At 36.3% G+C, this 13,355-nt stretch overlaps 2 protein-coding genes across 2 annotated transcripts in view; one reads left to right on the plus strand and one right to left on the minus strand.

Moving 5' to 3' along the window:
• The window catches only part of LOC100013358 (olfactory receptor 7D4), a 298,110-nt gene that overhangs the window by 31,441 nt on the left and 253,314 nt on the right, over positions 1-13,355 (plus strand). The gene's annotated exons all lie outside the window — the stretch shown is intronic.
• On the minus strand, positions 1,516-4,285 carry LOC100011504 (olfactory receptor 7C1). Its single transcript, XM_056822363.1, has one exon. The coding sequence runs from the start codon at positions 4,270-4,272 to the stop codon at positions 3,334-3,336; it is 939 nt and encodes a 312-aa protein (XP_056678341.1). The 5' UTR covers positions 4,273-4,285; the 3' UTR covers positions 1,516-3,333.

Raw genomic sequence — 13,355 nt, forward strand, 5'->3', positions numbered from 1 at the left:
TCTTTGAAAATATTAATATTATTTTGTTGTTTCTGTAGGTTCTTTCCACACTGTAGCTTGCCAAATGTTATAAGGGTTTCTAAATTCTTATTTATTACTGTATAGGATGGTAATACCAATAATTAGGTCCTGTGTGGACAGGCTGTTAGATCTGACTGTTTCAGAAAATGACTTCTCAGATCAGCCTAAGATTTCCAACTTAGCCAAGAGTATAAAAATATATTTATTATGATAAAAAATACTAAAGAAAAGGGATAGGAAAGGGAAATTAGTGGATAAGAATTCCTATATTATATTTATCCTAATCTAATAAGTCTTATCCCACCAAACAAATAAATCTGACTCACAAGAGTCTCTTCTGTCCACAACAAAGTTGGGGCTATACCCTCTTCCTATTCTATCTAAATTCCCAGCCCCAAAACTTTAATCTATCTATACTATCTAAATTATACACAAGAGAAATAAGTTAGGTCTCTCTCTCTCTCTTTGCTGTATAGATGAACAAACAGCTTGAATCTCCACAGCCTTCTCTGCTCACCCAGAAAACCTGTTGAGCTTGCACCAATGTTTCACCAACAACCTCCACCTTTCAGATCTTGTAGATAAATATGTGATATGAAAACACTGAGAATTTTCAAATCTCACAGAACAGATTTTTGGACTTCCTTTCAGGACAGGATTAGCCCAAAGAGTTCAAAATCAGTTGGGTCACTGTCTCCTAAAGCACTCTGGGAAAATTATCTCTTACCCATAAGTCCATCAGAGATTCCATTCAAATTTTAAAGAAACCTAGCTTATAATCTCATAAGCATTTATCAATAACTTACGCTACTTGCTCTATTTCCTAATGAATTTTTAATTAATAAACAATTGATAATTAATTAATAAATAATTCTCTACAAGGGGAAGCCCGCAACTCCATATCTGCATGAGATCCCATCAGTGAGAGAATGCTAATAAAAAATGATGCCTGAAATATAGGATTATCTAAGAACTGGAATGAAGGATCTTGGGTTTTGTCTACTTGTAATTTTTTTCTAGAGGGAAAGATAATTGAAAGGCTATTTTAATTGCCTGTATCTTATGCCTAAAATTTCCTCCTTTCTTATTTCCTAGAATCTTTCAAGTCCTAGCTAAAATCTTATGTTCTCCAAGAGGTCTCTCCTGATCTCCCTAATGCCTTCCATCTTAGACCATCTGCTATTTATCCAACCTATATGTTTGTTCATGGTCCTCTCTGCTATTATGGTAGAGCCATTTTTGAGAATAAAATCTGTTTTTTCTTTTTTTTTCTTTTTCTTCAACTACATGTAATGGCAATTTTCAATCATCATTTTCTGACATTTTGCTATCCATGCTCTCTCCCTCCTTCCTATCCTTCCTCCTTTCCCAAGAAGGCAGGTAATATCTTATATGTGGTGCAAAGGTTATTAGATAAAAATATTTCCATGTTCATTATATTTTGAATGAAAATACATCTTGCTTATAGTAGAGAAAATATAATGGAGAAAATAAAGAATAGCATACTTAAAAAAAGAAAAGAAAATTTTGGATAGAAGATACAGAGATGAATATATATTGACATCTGTTCCATACATGGGCACTGAGGAAAGAGATGAAACATTATTATAAATAGGTGAGTTTGACTGAAGGTAGGATATGTTAGGTTAGGGTTGTCAAATTAGCAAGAAACATATTATGTAATTAGATTATAAAGGTTTTTCAATTTCATAGGAGATGCCATTTTATCCTAGTATATAATAGGGAACCAGTGAAGCATCTTAACCATATTAGTGATATATTCAGATCCATGTTTGAGAATTTTTATAAAGATGATCATGAAAGCAATCACACTTTCTGTAGATATGTATATGGATATATAAATCTATACAGTGTTTTATAGCAAAATGGAATTGATCTGAGTTTCTCAAAGGCTATGTCACCAGAGCTCTAGTTCTTTGAAGTTCAACTAAACTAGAAAGACTTCACCTATGGTGTCAGGTAAAGGATAAAAAAACTTATCAAGAAATTGTTGAATACTCTGTGATGGTTTTTTTCATCATCTCTCACTCATAGTACTTATGTGATAACATATGGAAGAGTTAGAACATAGACTCACAATGATGAAATCCCATAATGGTTTTCTCTAATTTCTTCTTTCTTTACTCCAGTTACATATCATTTCATAGTTTACAAAGCTCTTTAATATACAGCATATTTCATTTATGTAGGAAAAAGTCTGTCTGGTAGTTAGGACTTGTTTTCCAATTTCCATTTTAGAAATGAATAAACTGATGGTTAAAGACATTTCATTAGTTTGCCTATGGCACATAGACTATAAACTCTACACAGAAGACTAAAATCCTGGCTTTGTCATTTCTTTCCCAGTACTTTTTGAGCTGGAAATGTCCTGAAGAAGCAGGAAGTGTTCAATCAACTGTGACTGAGGTAGAAACTCCAGGAATAGAGACAGTGAAGAAAAAATGTCAAAGTCATTTGTAGTCAACAAGAGCAGAGTGATCCAATCTGACCTCAGACACTCCTAGCTGTGTGATGCTGGACAAGGCACATAACCCTCATTGCATAGCCCTTACCACTCTTCTGGTTGGAACCAATACAATTTGTAGTCAACAAGAGCAGAGTGAGTCAGGAAGGTAGGAAGTTTTATGTCCATCAATTAACATTTATTAAGTACCTACTATTTGTCAGTCACTGTGCTAAGCATACAAAAGGAGGCAAAAATTAGTTGCTGACCTTAATGACCTCATAATCTAACAATAAGTAACATAAAAAGGAACATGTATCAGCATGCTATATAGAAAATTCACAGAATATCATCAAAAGAGGGCAGTCAATAAAAGTAAGAGGATTGGGAAAAACATCCAGTGAAAGATAGTGGTTTTAAAAAGTTGGGCCTCAAAAGAAATAAATGAAGATAGTATGTAGAGTTAAGTAGGGAGAGCAGGCTTAGAAAATACCTGGAGTCAAGAAATGGAGTATTTTATTCATGGATGAGCAAAAAGACTAATGTCACTGGAGGAAAGAGTTTATAGTAGGGAATAAAGTAGTAGAAAACTGCAAAAGTAGAATGAGGCCAGGTTGTAAGGAATTTGAATTTTGAACAGAGGATTTAGTGCTTGAGGCTGGAGACAACAGACACCATTAATTGAATTGATGGGTGGAAGTGAAAGGGTAAGAGTTGTACTTTAGGAAAATCACTGCAGGTTTTAAATTGAGGATGGATTTGACTGGAGAGAGAACTGAGGAACCCAGGATTTTTGATTCCCAATATTTTTTGCAAAAATAACCATGTTCTTTTCTAAGGATCACCCATCACTCAAAGGAAGTTCCTTTGCTAATTATCTTCCTAAGGGCATCTTTTATGTCCTTATTCCTTAGACTATAAATGAAGGGATTCAACATGGGGATGATCACAGCATACATTGCTGAAGCAACTGTGCTCTTCCAGGAAGATTGGGTAGTGGAAGAACTTAAATATACTCCTATCCCTGTACCATAGAATAAAGAAACAACAGAGAGATGAGATCCACAGGTAGAAAAGGCTTTGTACTTACCCTTAGCAGATGGGACTTTCAAAATTGAAGAAAAGATCTGACTGTATGAGAAAACAATCCCTGTGAGTGGGACAATACCCAGCAGCCCAGTCGTAATATATAATAACATATAATTGATAAAGGTGTCAGAACAAGAGAGTTTCAAAATTTGAGGGAAATCACAAAAGAAGTGCTGAATTTCATGATCTCTACAGAAAGAGAGCCTTGTTACCATCAGATTCTGAATGAGGGACTGTACAAGGCTTATTATCCAGGAGAGTAGCACCAAGAGGACACAGAGTCTAGGGCTCATGATGGTTGCATAATGCAGAGGGTGACAGATTGCCACAAAACGGTCATAGGCCATTGCAGTGAGAAGGAAATTGTCCAAACTACCAAAAGCCATGAAGAAGTACAACTGGGCAAGACAGCCAGCATAGGGTATAACCTTACTTCGTTTCAAGAAGTTCACCAGCATATTGGGAACTGTAGTGGTTATGATACAGAGATCCACAAAGGACAGATTGGAGACAAAGAAGTACATGGGTGTATGGAGGTGAGAGTCAGAGGTAACAATTAGCATTAAAAGCAGATTTCCAACCACAGTGACCAAGTACATGACCAAGAAAAGTCCAAAGAGAGGACCCTGATGCTCTGGTGTCTCAGAAAATCCCAGGAGTAGAAATTCAGTGAATTGTGTTTGGTTTCCTGGTACCATGGGACTGATGTTTCTGCTGGAAAAGAGAAGTAAGAACAGCATGACATGAAAATACAGCTATCTTTTTCTATGAAATGCAAGAAAAATCAAGGCCTGACTTAGATTTTCTTCATTCATTCTCTATATCTGTCACTTATTAACTTTTTGATGTTGAACAAGCCATTATTTCCTCATTCAACTTCAATGGATTTGGACAAAATGACTTCTGAGATTCCTTCCAGTTCATATAGTATTTGAATCAGAATCAACAACATTTAGAAGTGAATAATTTATGAACACCATCTCCAATTTGTTTTAAGCACTGGGATAAAGGAAGAGATACTATGGCTCAACAAGTCCACTTCTGCCAACAGCAGATAGAGGACACTGATTTGTTATGAGAATAATTTGAGGTGTCTATTCTTCAACTGGAATCGTCAAATTTCATAGAGGTTGAAGAGCCCTCCTAGAACTCAAAATAAAAAACAGTAACACACACATAAAATCCATTCTATAATATACCTGACAAGTACACATCTAGTCTTTCTTTGAAGACTTCTATGGAAGGGAAACCCACTCTGCAGTAACTGTCAGCTTCCTTTATGTTGAGCCTAAATATACCTGTTTTCAAGTTCTATTCAATGTTCTCTTTATATTCTGAGTCCTTGAAATAGAAATTGCATTTCTCTTCTCCAAGGAATCCCTCTATGAGAAGTCATATATGCAATATTGCAAGTGTTTTTCTCTATTTTAGGTCAGGAAATCCTAGTTCCTTCAGCTGATCTTCTTAGGCCCTTCACCATCCTGGTTGCTCTTCTTTGCATCCTCTCTAGATTATCTTGTTATATTACATTGTTGTATGCTATATTATATTGTTCTTTCTAAATTATGGCATCCTAAACTAAACCCAAAATTTCAGATGTGGTCAGACTGTGGACAAGGACGATGGGGTAATCACCTCCTTCTTACTGGAAACTATAGCTCCTTTAATGCAAATTAATTATTAAACAATCTTATTTTGGTGCCATTACACTGCCAACTCAGTGGGTTTATAGACTACTGGAATCTTCCAGATCATTTAAAAATGAATTATGTTGTATATTTATATGTTTGTATGTGTGTGTGTGTTCATGTTAGGGAGATTGTATTTTCCCTTTTCTTATATGATATAGGAATATAGCAATTGATAGGATCAACCTTCCAGCATTTGGTGAGCCTGTGTTGCTAAGACTTCTCTGAAATAATTTAGGGTTTTATGTTTTAAGGGGAATCCACCTGAAACTTTGCTTCATTGATCTTGATGCCATGTTGGAAGCTTCAGGCAATACACCTAATTCTGACAAGTATTCTATAGCTCCTTGAAACTCAGATATTCTGTATTCAAAAATCCATCCCCACTGGCATTGTGGTTTAAGTTCTTTCCCTTTGATTCAAAGGAAAAACTCACACTGGAGAATGTGGCACAAGCTAACAATATTGTGGATTGAAGATAGATTCAGACTAAAATGGAATTTTTCAGTTTAGGAATATTTCTACGGAAAATGGAATCAGGTCTTCACCTAAGACTTTAAGATAATGTTAACAACTTCAAATAAGGACAGCGCCACATAGCATTTTCGTGTTGTTAACTGGAAAAGCACGAAAATCTGACTAAAGAGTGAGAATTTCTAGAAGTGCTGGGAGTCATCAGACCCTATGCCTTCACATGGTCTCTCATGGAAACCAGATCACAAAGTGGTTCCTTGGCAGTATGGAATTGTCTACTCAGCCTCCTCTATATGATTTTTCTCATCAACATCCCTTATTAATTGAATTAATACAATTCTTATTCTCTCCCTAGTCTCAGAAGGAATAACAAGAGCAAAATCCTTGAACACTATTCCCTCAAAGTATCACAAAAGATCAGACTTACAAAATCAGACCCAAAACACCATCATTTTTTAACTTTTGCTTAGGTATATAATTCCCAACAAAAGCTGTACCCACAAAGCGTATCCAGAAATCCCCTACTCCCATGCCCTTAAACTTATTCTCCTAAGCCTGTACATAAATCATTCATGAGGAGAGACCTGTACAATATGCTTTGGTACACCATGCCTCGACATACCTCAATGACTTTACTTACCAACCCAAATTTCCCAATGAAATTCTGAAAAATGATCAGATTAATATTAGAACTAGTTATACCTCTAGTACTCCTGTGATTGCTTAATGTGGCCACAGTGTTCTTGACTGTCTTTAGGACTTCTGATTGATTATTTATTTTTATTAAAGGTAATATATGATTTTCTTTGATTGTCTGTAAGCTCAAGAACCTCACATGTTAAAGAGAAAATTAAGCCCCCTGTTATTAAATCATTTATCTTGTGTAAAACCTTTGTGTATCCCATCAGAATCAATAGTTACAATACAAGTGTATCGAATGCTCTCAGAATGTTAATCAAATGATTTGTTAAAAGTTAATTTATCGACAAAATACAACACCCATTCCTAGTGAAAACACTAGAAAGTATAGGAATGAAAGGGCCTTTCCTAAAAATAATAAACAGTATATACTTAAAACCATCAGCAAACATCATCTGCAATGGGGAAAAACTCAAAGCCTTCCCAATAAGATCAGGAGTCAAACAAGGATGCCCATTATCACCTTTTTTATTTAATATTGTACTAGAAACACTAGCAGTAGCAATTAGAGAAGAAAAAGAAATTGAAGGTATTAAAATTGTCAACGAGGAGACCAAGCTGTCACTCTTTGTGGATAATATGATGATTTACTTAAAGAATCCTAGAGATTCAACCAAAAAGCTAATTGAAATAATCAACAACTTTAGCAAAGTTGCAGGATACAAAATAAACCCACATAAGTCATCAGCATTTCTATATATCTCCAACCCAGTTCAGCAGCTAGAATTAGTAAGAGAAATTCCATTTAAAGTCACCTGAAACAATATAAAATACTTAGGAATCTATCTGCTGAGGCAAAAACAGGAACTATATGAACACAACTACAAAACACTCTCCACACAATTAAAACTAGATCTAAACAATTGGAAAAACATTGATTGCTCATGGGTGGGACGAGCTAACATAATAAAAATGACCATCCTACCCAAACTTATATATCTATTTAGTGCCATACCCATTGAACTACCAAAAAACTATTTTACTGAATTAGAGAAAATTATAACAAAGTTCATTTGGAAGAATAAAGGATCAAGGATATCCAGGGAAATAATGAAAAAAAAAATACAAAGGAGTCCCAGATCTCAAACTGTTACAAAGCAGCGGTCATCAAAACAAATTGGTACTGGCTAAGAGACAGATAGGAGGATCAGTGAAATAGACTTGTTTAAAAAAAATTACCTCAGCAAGACAGTCTTTGACAAACCCAAAGACCCCAGCTTTTGGGACAAAAATCCAGTATTCGATAAAAACTGCTGGGAAAATTGGAAGACAGTGTGGAAGAGATTAGGTTTGGATCAACACCTCACACCCTACACCAAGATAAACTCAGAATGGGCGAATGACTTGAATATAAAGAAGGAAACTATAAGTAAATTAGGTGAACACAGAATAGTATACATGTCAGACCTTTGGGAAGGGAAAGATTTCAAAACCAAGCAAGACTTAGAAAGAGTCACAAAATAAATAATTTTGACTACATCAAATTAAAAAAGTTTTTTTACAAACAAAACCAATGTAACTAAAATTAGACGGAAAACAACAAATTTGGAAATGATCTTCATAACAAAAACCTCTGACAAAAGTCTAATTACTCAAATCTATAGGGAGCTAAACCAGTTGTACAAAAAATCAAACCATTCTCCAATTGAAAAATAGGCAAGGGACATGAATAGGCAATTTTCAGTTAAAGAAATCAAGACTATTAATAAGTACATGAAAAAGTGTTCTAGATCTCTTATAATAAGAGAGATGCAAATCAAAACAACTCTGAGGTATCACCTCACACATAGCAGATTGTTCAACATGACAGCAAAGGAAAGTAATGAATGCTGGAGGGGGTGTGGCAAAATCGAGACATTAATGCATTGCTGGTGGAGTTGTGAATTGATCCAACCTTTCTGGAGGGCAATTTGGAACTATGCTCAAAGGGCGATAAAAGACTGTCTGCCCTTTGATCCAGCCATAGCACTGCTGGGTTTGTACCCCAAAGAGATAATAAGGAAAAAGACTTGTACAAGAATATTCATAGCTGCTCTCTTTGTGGTGGCCAAAAATTGGAAAATGACGGGATGCCCTTCAATTGGAGAATGGCTGAACAAATTGTGGTATATGTTGGTGATGGAATACTATTGTGCTCAAAGGAATAATAAAGTGGAGAAATTCCATGGAGACTGGAACAACCTCCAGGAAGTGATGCAGAGTGAGAGGAGCAGAACCAGGAGAACATTGTACACAGAGACTGACACATTGTGGTACAAGAGAACGTAATGGACTTCCCTAGTAATGGCTTTACAATGTCCCTGAACAACCTGCAGTGATCTACGAGGGGAAAAAAAACTATCCTCAAGCAGAGGACAAACTGAGGGAGTAAAAACACCAAGGAAAAAACTGCTTGACTACAGAGGTTGAGGGGACATGATTGAGGAGAGACGCTAAATGAGCGCCCTAATGCAAATACCAACAACAAGGAAATAGGTTCAGAGCAAGGACACATTTGATACCCAGACGAATCATGCCTCGGCTAGGGAAGGAGTAGTGGGGAGGGGTTTGGGGGGAAAAAAAAGAAAATGTTCCGTTTCCAATGAACAATGTATGAAAATGACCAAATAATATAATGTTTTAAAAACTAAAAAAAAAAGAAAATTTTGAAACAAACAAAAAAAAGTTAATGTATCATTTATCCAATTATCTTTATTTGAACATGTAAGTTGAATAATATAGCTATGTGCCAAGAATGAGCATAAAAATAAAATCTAAGCCTGTGTATGGCAAAGCAGCCATTCATACAGAGCTTTGCCCCAGGCAGATACACACATAAAGTTGCCTTCTGTCTTTCTTTTCTGCCTAGCCACTCCACCTGCAGAGGCCCCTCTGGAGCTATGGGTTTGGCTGGATCTGAGACCCCAGCATAGAAGACCAAGCTCTTGAGAATTCTAGAAGCGCTGCATCTTAGAATTGGAACGGACAATCTAGTCCAACCAATACCTTAAAATGTTTCCTTACATAATCCATGTCAAATGTGGTGTAAAAAGCTCTTCCTAACTGGTTAAGCAGGCACAACCTATTTATTAAGCTTTTCTTATGTGTCAGATATTGTGCTAAGTGCTAGAGACAGAAATTAAGGAAATAAGAGGGATGAGGTGAGGAAGGAGAAGGTACCAGTACAACATTTGGTGACAAAATCTGGAGACTTAGAAGCACTGACAGGAGGAGAATGGAGAACAACAAATCTGAGTCCTTCCCTAAGATGAGGAATTTCCAGAAGGAACTCGGGAATGAGAAAAGGAGGTGTGTATGGGGGAATAAATTTCTACAGTCAAAAGGCCTCAGTCACTAAGTTATGACTTTGAGATACCCAGAATCAAAAATGCAGCAGGGAAGGCGAAGACCAGTCATTTTGTAATGAAGAAATATTATGTAGTCATTTCTTGAAGCCTACTATGTACAGGAACTGATCACCTCCTGTTATTAGGCCATTCCACATCTGGATAGCTTTAGTTATTAAGAAATTTGTTGTTTTTTTTTATATCTAAGGTCTAAAATGTTCTTTGTACCATGCCCTCTCTAGGTTAAGGAAAGCAGGTCTAATTCCTTCTGATAACTCTTCAAAAACATAAAAATACCTGCCACTCCACAAAAGATAGGAGCAGAGCACAGATCTTTTGTAGGTAGATACCTTGAAGCCCAAAAGAGAGAATACCTGAGGAGATCAACAAAAGGAGTGTTTTCCGCCTATGGGGTGTGGGGGTGATGGTAATGGGGTGGTTATAGTGGTGGTAGAAGGAACACTACTGGAGTTGATGACCAATAAGAGAGAAGATTCACCCTGAAGGGATGTTTTGCCCTTTCCAAAGGAGTTCTGTGCTGATTCCTTTTTAGCTTACCCTCCACTAAGATGCAGAAATCTTTTTCAAATGTGTAGAATATCCTTTGGTCTAACTTTCTTAACCCACCCTCAGATAAGCAAGTTGGGTCCCTAGAGGACCACAATTATACTTTCCCTGAAGGTGATGCAGGTAGTTTTGATTTATTTGGGGAAGGTCCTCTAATACCTATAAACTTCCATTAATGTGGTTTTTCTATTGATTTTGAATTGATATTAATTAGTAAGAAGAAAATAATGGGTTTCTATAAAGGAGTATTTACTAAGATTGCATAATATGAATAATGGGAATAAAATAGCCCACCCTTCCAAAGTTAAGAAGGTGACAATATATTCTCCCACAAGCACAGAGATCATCCAGTAGAAAGTGGGATCAAATTGAAAGTGCATGCTGTAAAGGCATAACACAGCTTGCATAAATCCTTTCCCAAGAGATTCTTTTCTTCCCTTCGTAAAATTCAAATGAAATTCTTCCTAGGCATGGTATAATTTCTGGCAATGCTTTTTAGCAGATTTCCAATCCTTTAATTATTAGGAAGTTTTTCACTCAATCAAGTCTAAGCTTGTTTTGCAATTTCCATTCATTATTATAGGTTAATTTTCTGAAACTGAACAAACACCCCTTATCTTTCTATCATGACAGTCCTTAAGATACTTGAAAACATGTGTTTCCCCCTATCATGATATCACATATCCAACCTCACCCATTCCTTAGAAGTCTTCTAGCTTTTATTTGGGCTCCTCACTTCCTCTCTCCCCCTAATTGAACCATTTCCACATTTTTGGAAGCAGAAAAATGCAGTAACTACCTAATAATCGATGATTCTCTCATTGCAATGTATACCACCTAACAACATCGTACCAAACACTTTCTGGGTCTTACTCACAGGAGAACTCAATAAATACTAGTTACTTTTGACATGTTGATTTTTGGGTGAGTATTATAAATATCCCCAGCAGAAGTCCTAGTATATAGAGGAATGGACATTGGAAATGAGGGTAGAGGGAAGGAAAAATAAGAGTGACATGGAGGTAAATATACTAAAATCAGAATTAATAGAATCAGATTTTAGATCATTTGATTTAACCTCTAACAGAAGCAGAGAGAAGGAAAAAAGACAGAGGACAAGATTGATAAGGGATGAGAAATTCAATAAAAATTATGTTAGGACAGTAGGTAGAAGTAATTATGATGTGACATGGGAGTGAAAGAAACAACTGCTCCTACTGTATATAAGAAAATCTGAAGAATGTGCATATGCAATGCCATGATGGCCTGTAGTCCATATGATAATATCTATAAAAGACAAAATCAGCTTGATTGCTACATTAATGGATTAACTACAAATAGAAGAAGACTAAATTAGTGACATAAGTAAGACTAGAACACAGGTCTTTGGGCTTTTAGGCTACTTACTGCACCACACTTATACTTAAGAAAAAAAGTTGTATTTTCCTCATCTGCAGAATACTTAGGAATTCTTGCTCATTCCTGATGCATTGGACTCAGTCCTGTTAACTTTTCCCAATTATGTATAGGGTCTGTGGCTATGTCTTCATCATATTTTCATATATTTCTTCTTTACACTCTTCCTAGCAATTCCAGTCCCTCATCTGGATGGAAATTCCCTCTCTTCTTCTCTATCTTCAGATGAGGAGAAATAGTTTTAGCTTTCCCATCAGTCACTCTTTGGGTAGGGATTCCTTCCATCTCTACTCTCTGTCTTTACCCAAATTCTCTGACACTGTCACCTGTGACCTGATTAATAGGCTCACCATACAGTGCCATTCATAGGTTTGCAGAATCAGAAGATAAAAGAGTCATCTAAGATTTGTATAGGAAAGATTTTATTCTATCCCTGGACCCTGTGTCTAGGAATAGGGACACAAACCCTCTGTCTTTATTAGACTTCCTATTGGTGTATCTGAGACCCTAGACTGGCTAAAAATTTTCTTTGGTGTTTGGACTATACTTGGCTAAGATAGACTGGGCCACATGGAATAATATATCGACTCTTATGAAAAAATATAAATTTAAGGTTATCAAAAAATTCCACAATGATGATTTTATATGACACTCAGAAAAACCACCATGAAGGGAACAGTGAAATTTTTATCCCCATTTATGGCTTAGGGCCCAAGAGGAAAAGTGATGGGACCATAGTCCAATTTCTAGTTAATGACAAAGCTACAATGTGAACCTAACTTAGAATATAGGGCTTACTCTACTCTCCTTTCCTTTCCCTTTAAACTGGGATCTAGGATGAATTCAGGGTTTCAAGTAGATTCTGGAGTCTGTTAGATTTTCTTGCTCTATGGAGTGGATTAGGCTACAAATTGAGGTATGCTGAGTTTGGAAAAATCTTCAGTTTATGAGCAACCACAAGCTACTTGTCTTTCCCTTACTTTCCACCTCCTCTTTCTATCTTTCCCTTCCCAACCTTTCCCACCTCCAGTCACTTACTGAACATCACCAAAGGGATACGTTTTGCTGACTCTATTTGTTGAAAGAGAGGACAAGAAAGCAGAAAATGTGGATTCTAGAAAATAATGGAGAATTTCAGGTACTTGGACTGATATCTCTGGGAGGCACTAGCAGACTATCTCCTTGCCTGACATAGCTGGTATCTAGTCATGTGGAGGAATAAAGAGGAATATTTGTAATTTCTAATGCCTTATAGAGCCAATCCTCCAAACTCTTCATTAGAAAAATTATATAATGGTTTTTCCAGTCTCTTGGAAGATAAACTCCCTCTGGGGAAGGAAACTATAGCACCGATATTACTAACAATAAGTTATGTCCATCATTGCATGGGTAGTTATAAAACTCCAGAGATCTTGAGCAGAAAGGTGCTTAACAGCTCTTTGGAGCAATCAGAATCCCTGATGACCTTCCTAGGAAGGAATCCACTGTCTCCCAGGACTTCCCATTGTGCTATCATGGTATTTTAATTGCAAGGAAACTTTGCATCTGATGAGCCAAATTATGTCTCCTTGTAGATTTCCCTTATTGTTCCTTGTTATTTTTTCTGAGGCC

Source organism: Monodelphis domestica, chromosome 3 (assembly GCF_027887165.1).
Source record: "Monodelphis domestica isolate mMonDom1 chromosome 3, mMonDom1.pri, whole genome shotgun sequence".
Lineage (NCBI taxonomy): Eukaryota > Metazoa > Chordata > Mammalia > Didelphimorphia > Didelphidae > Monodelphis > Monodelphis domestica.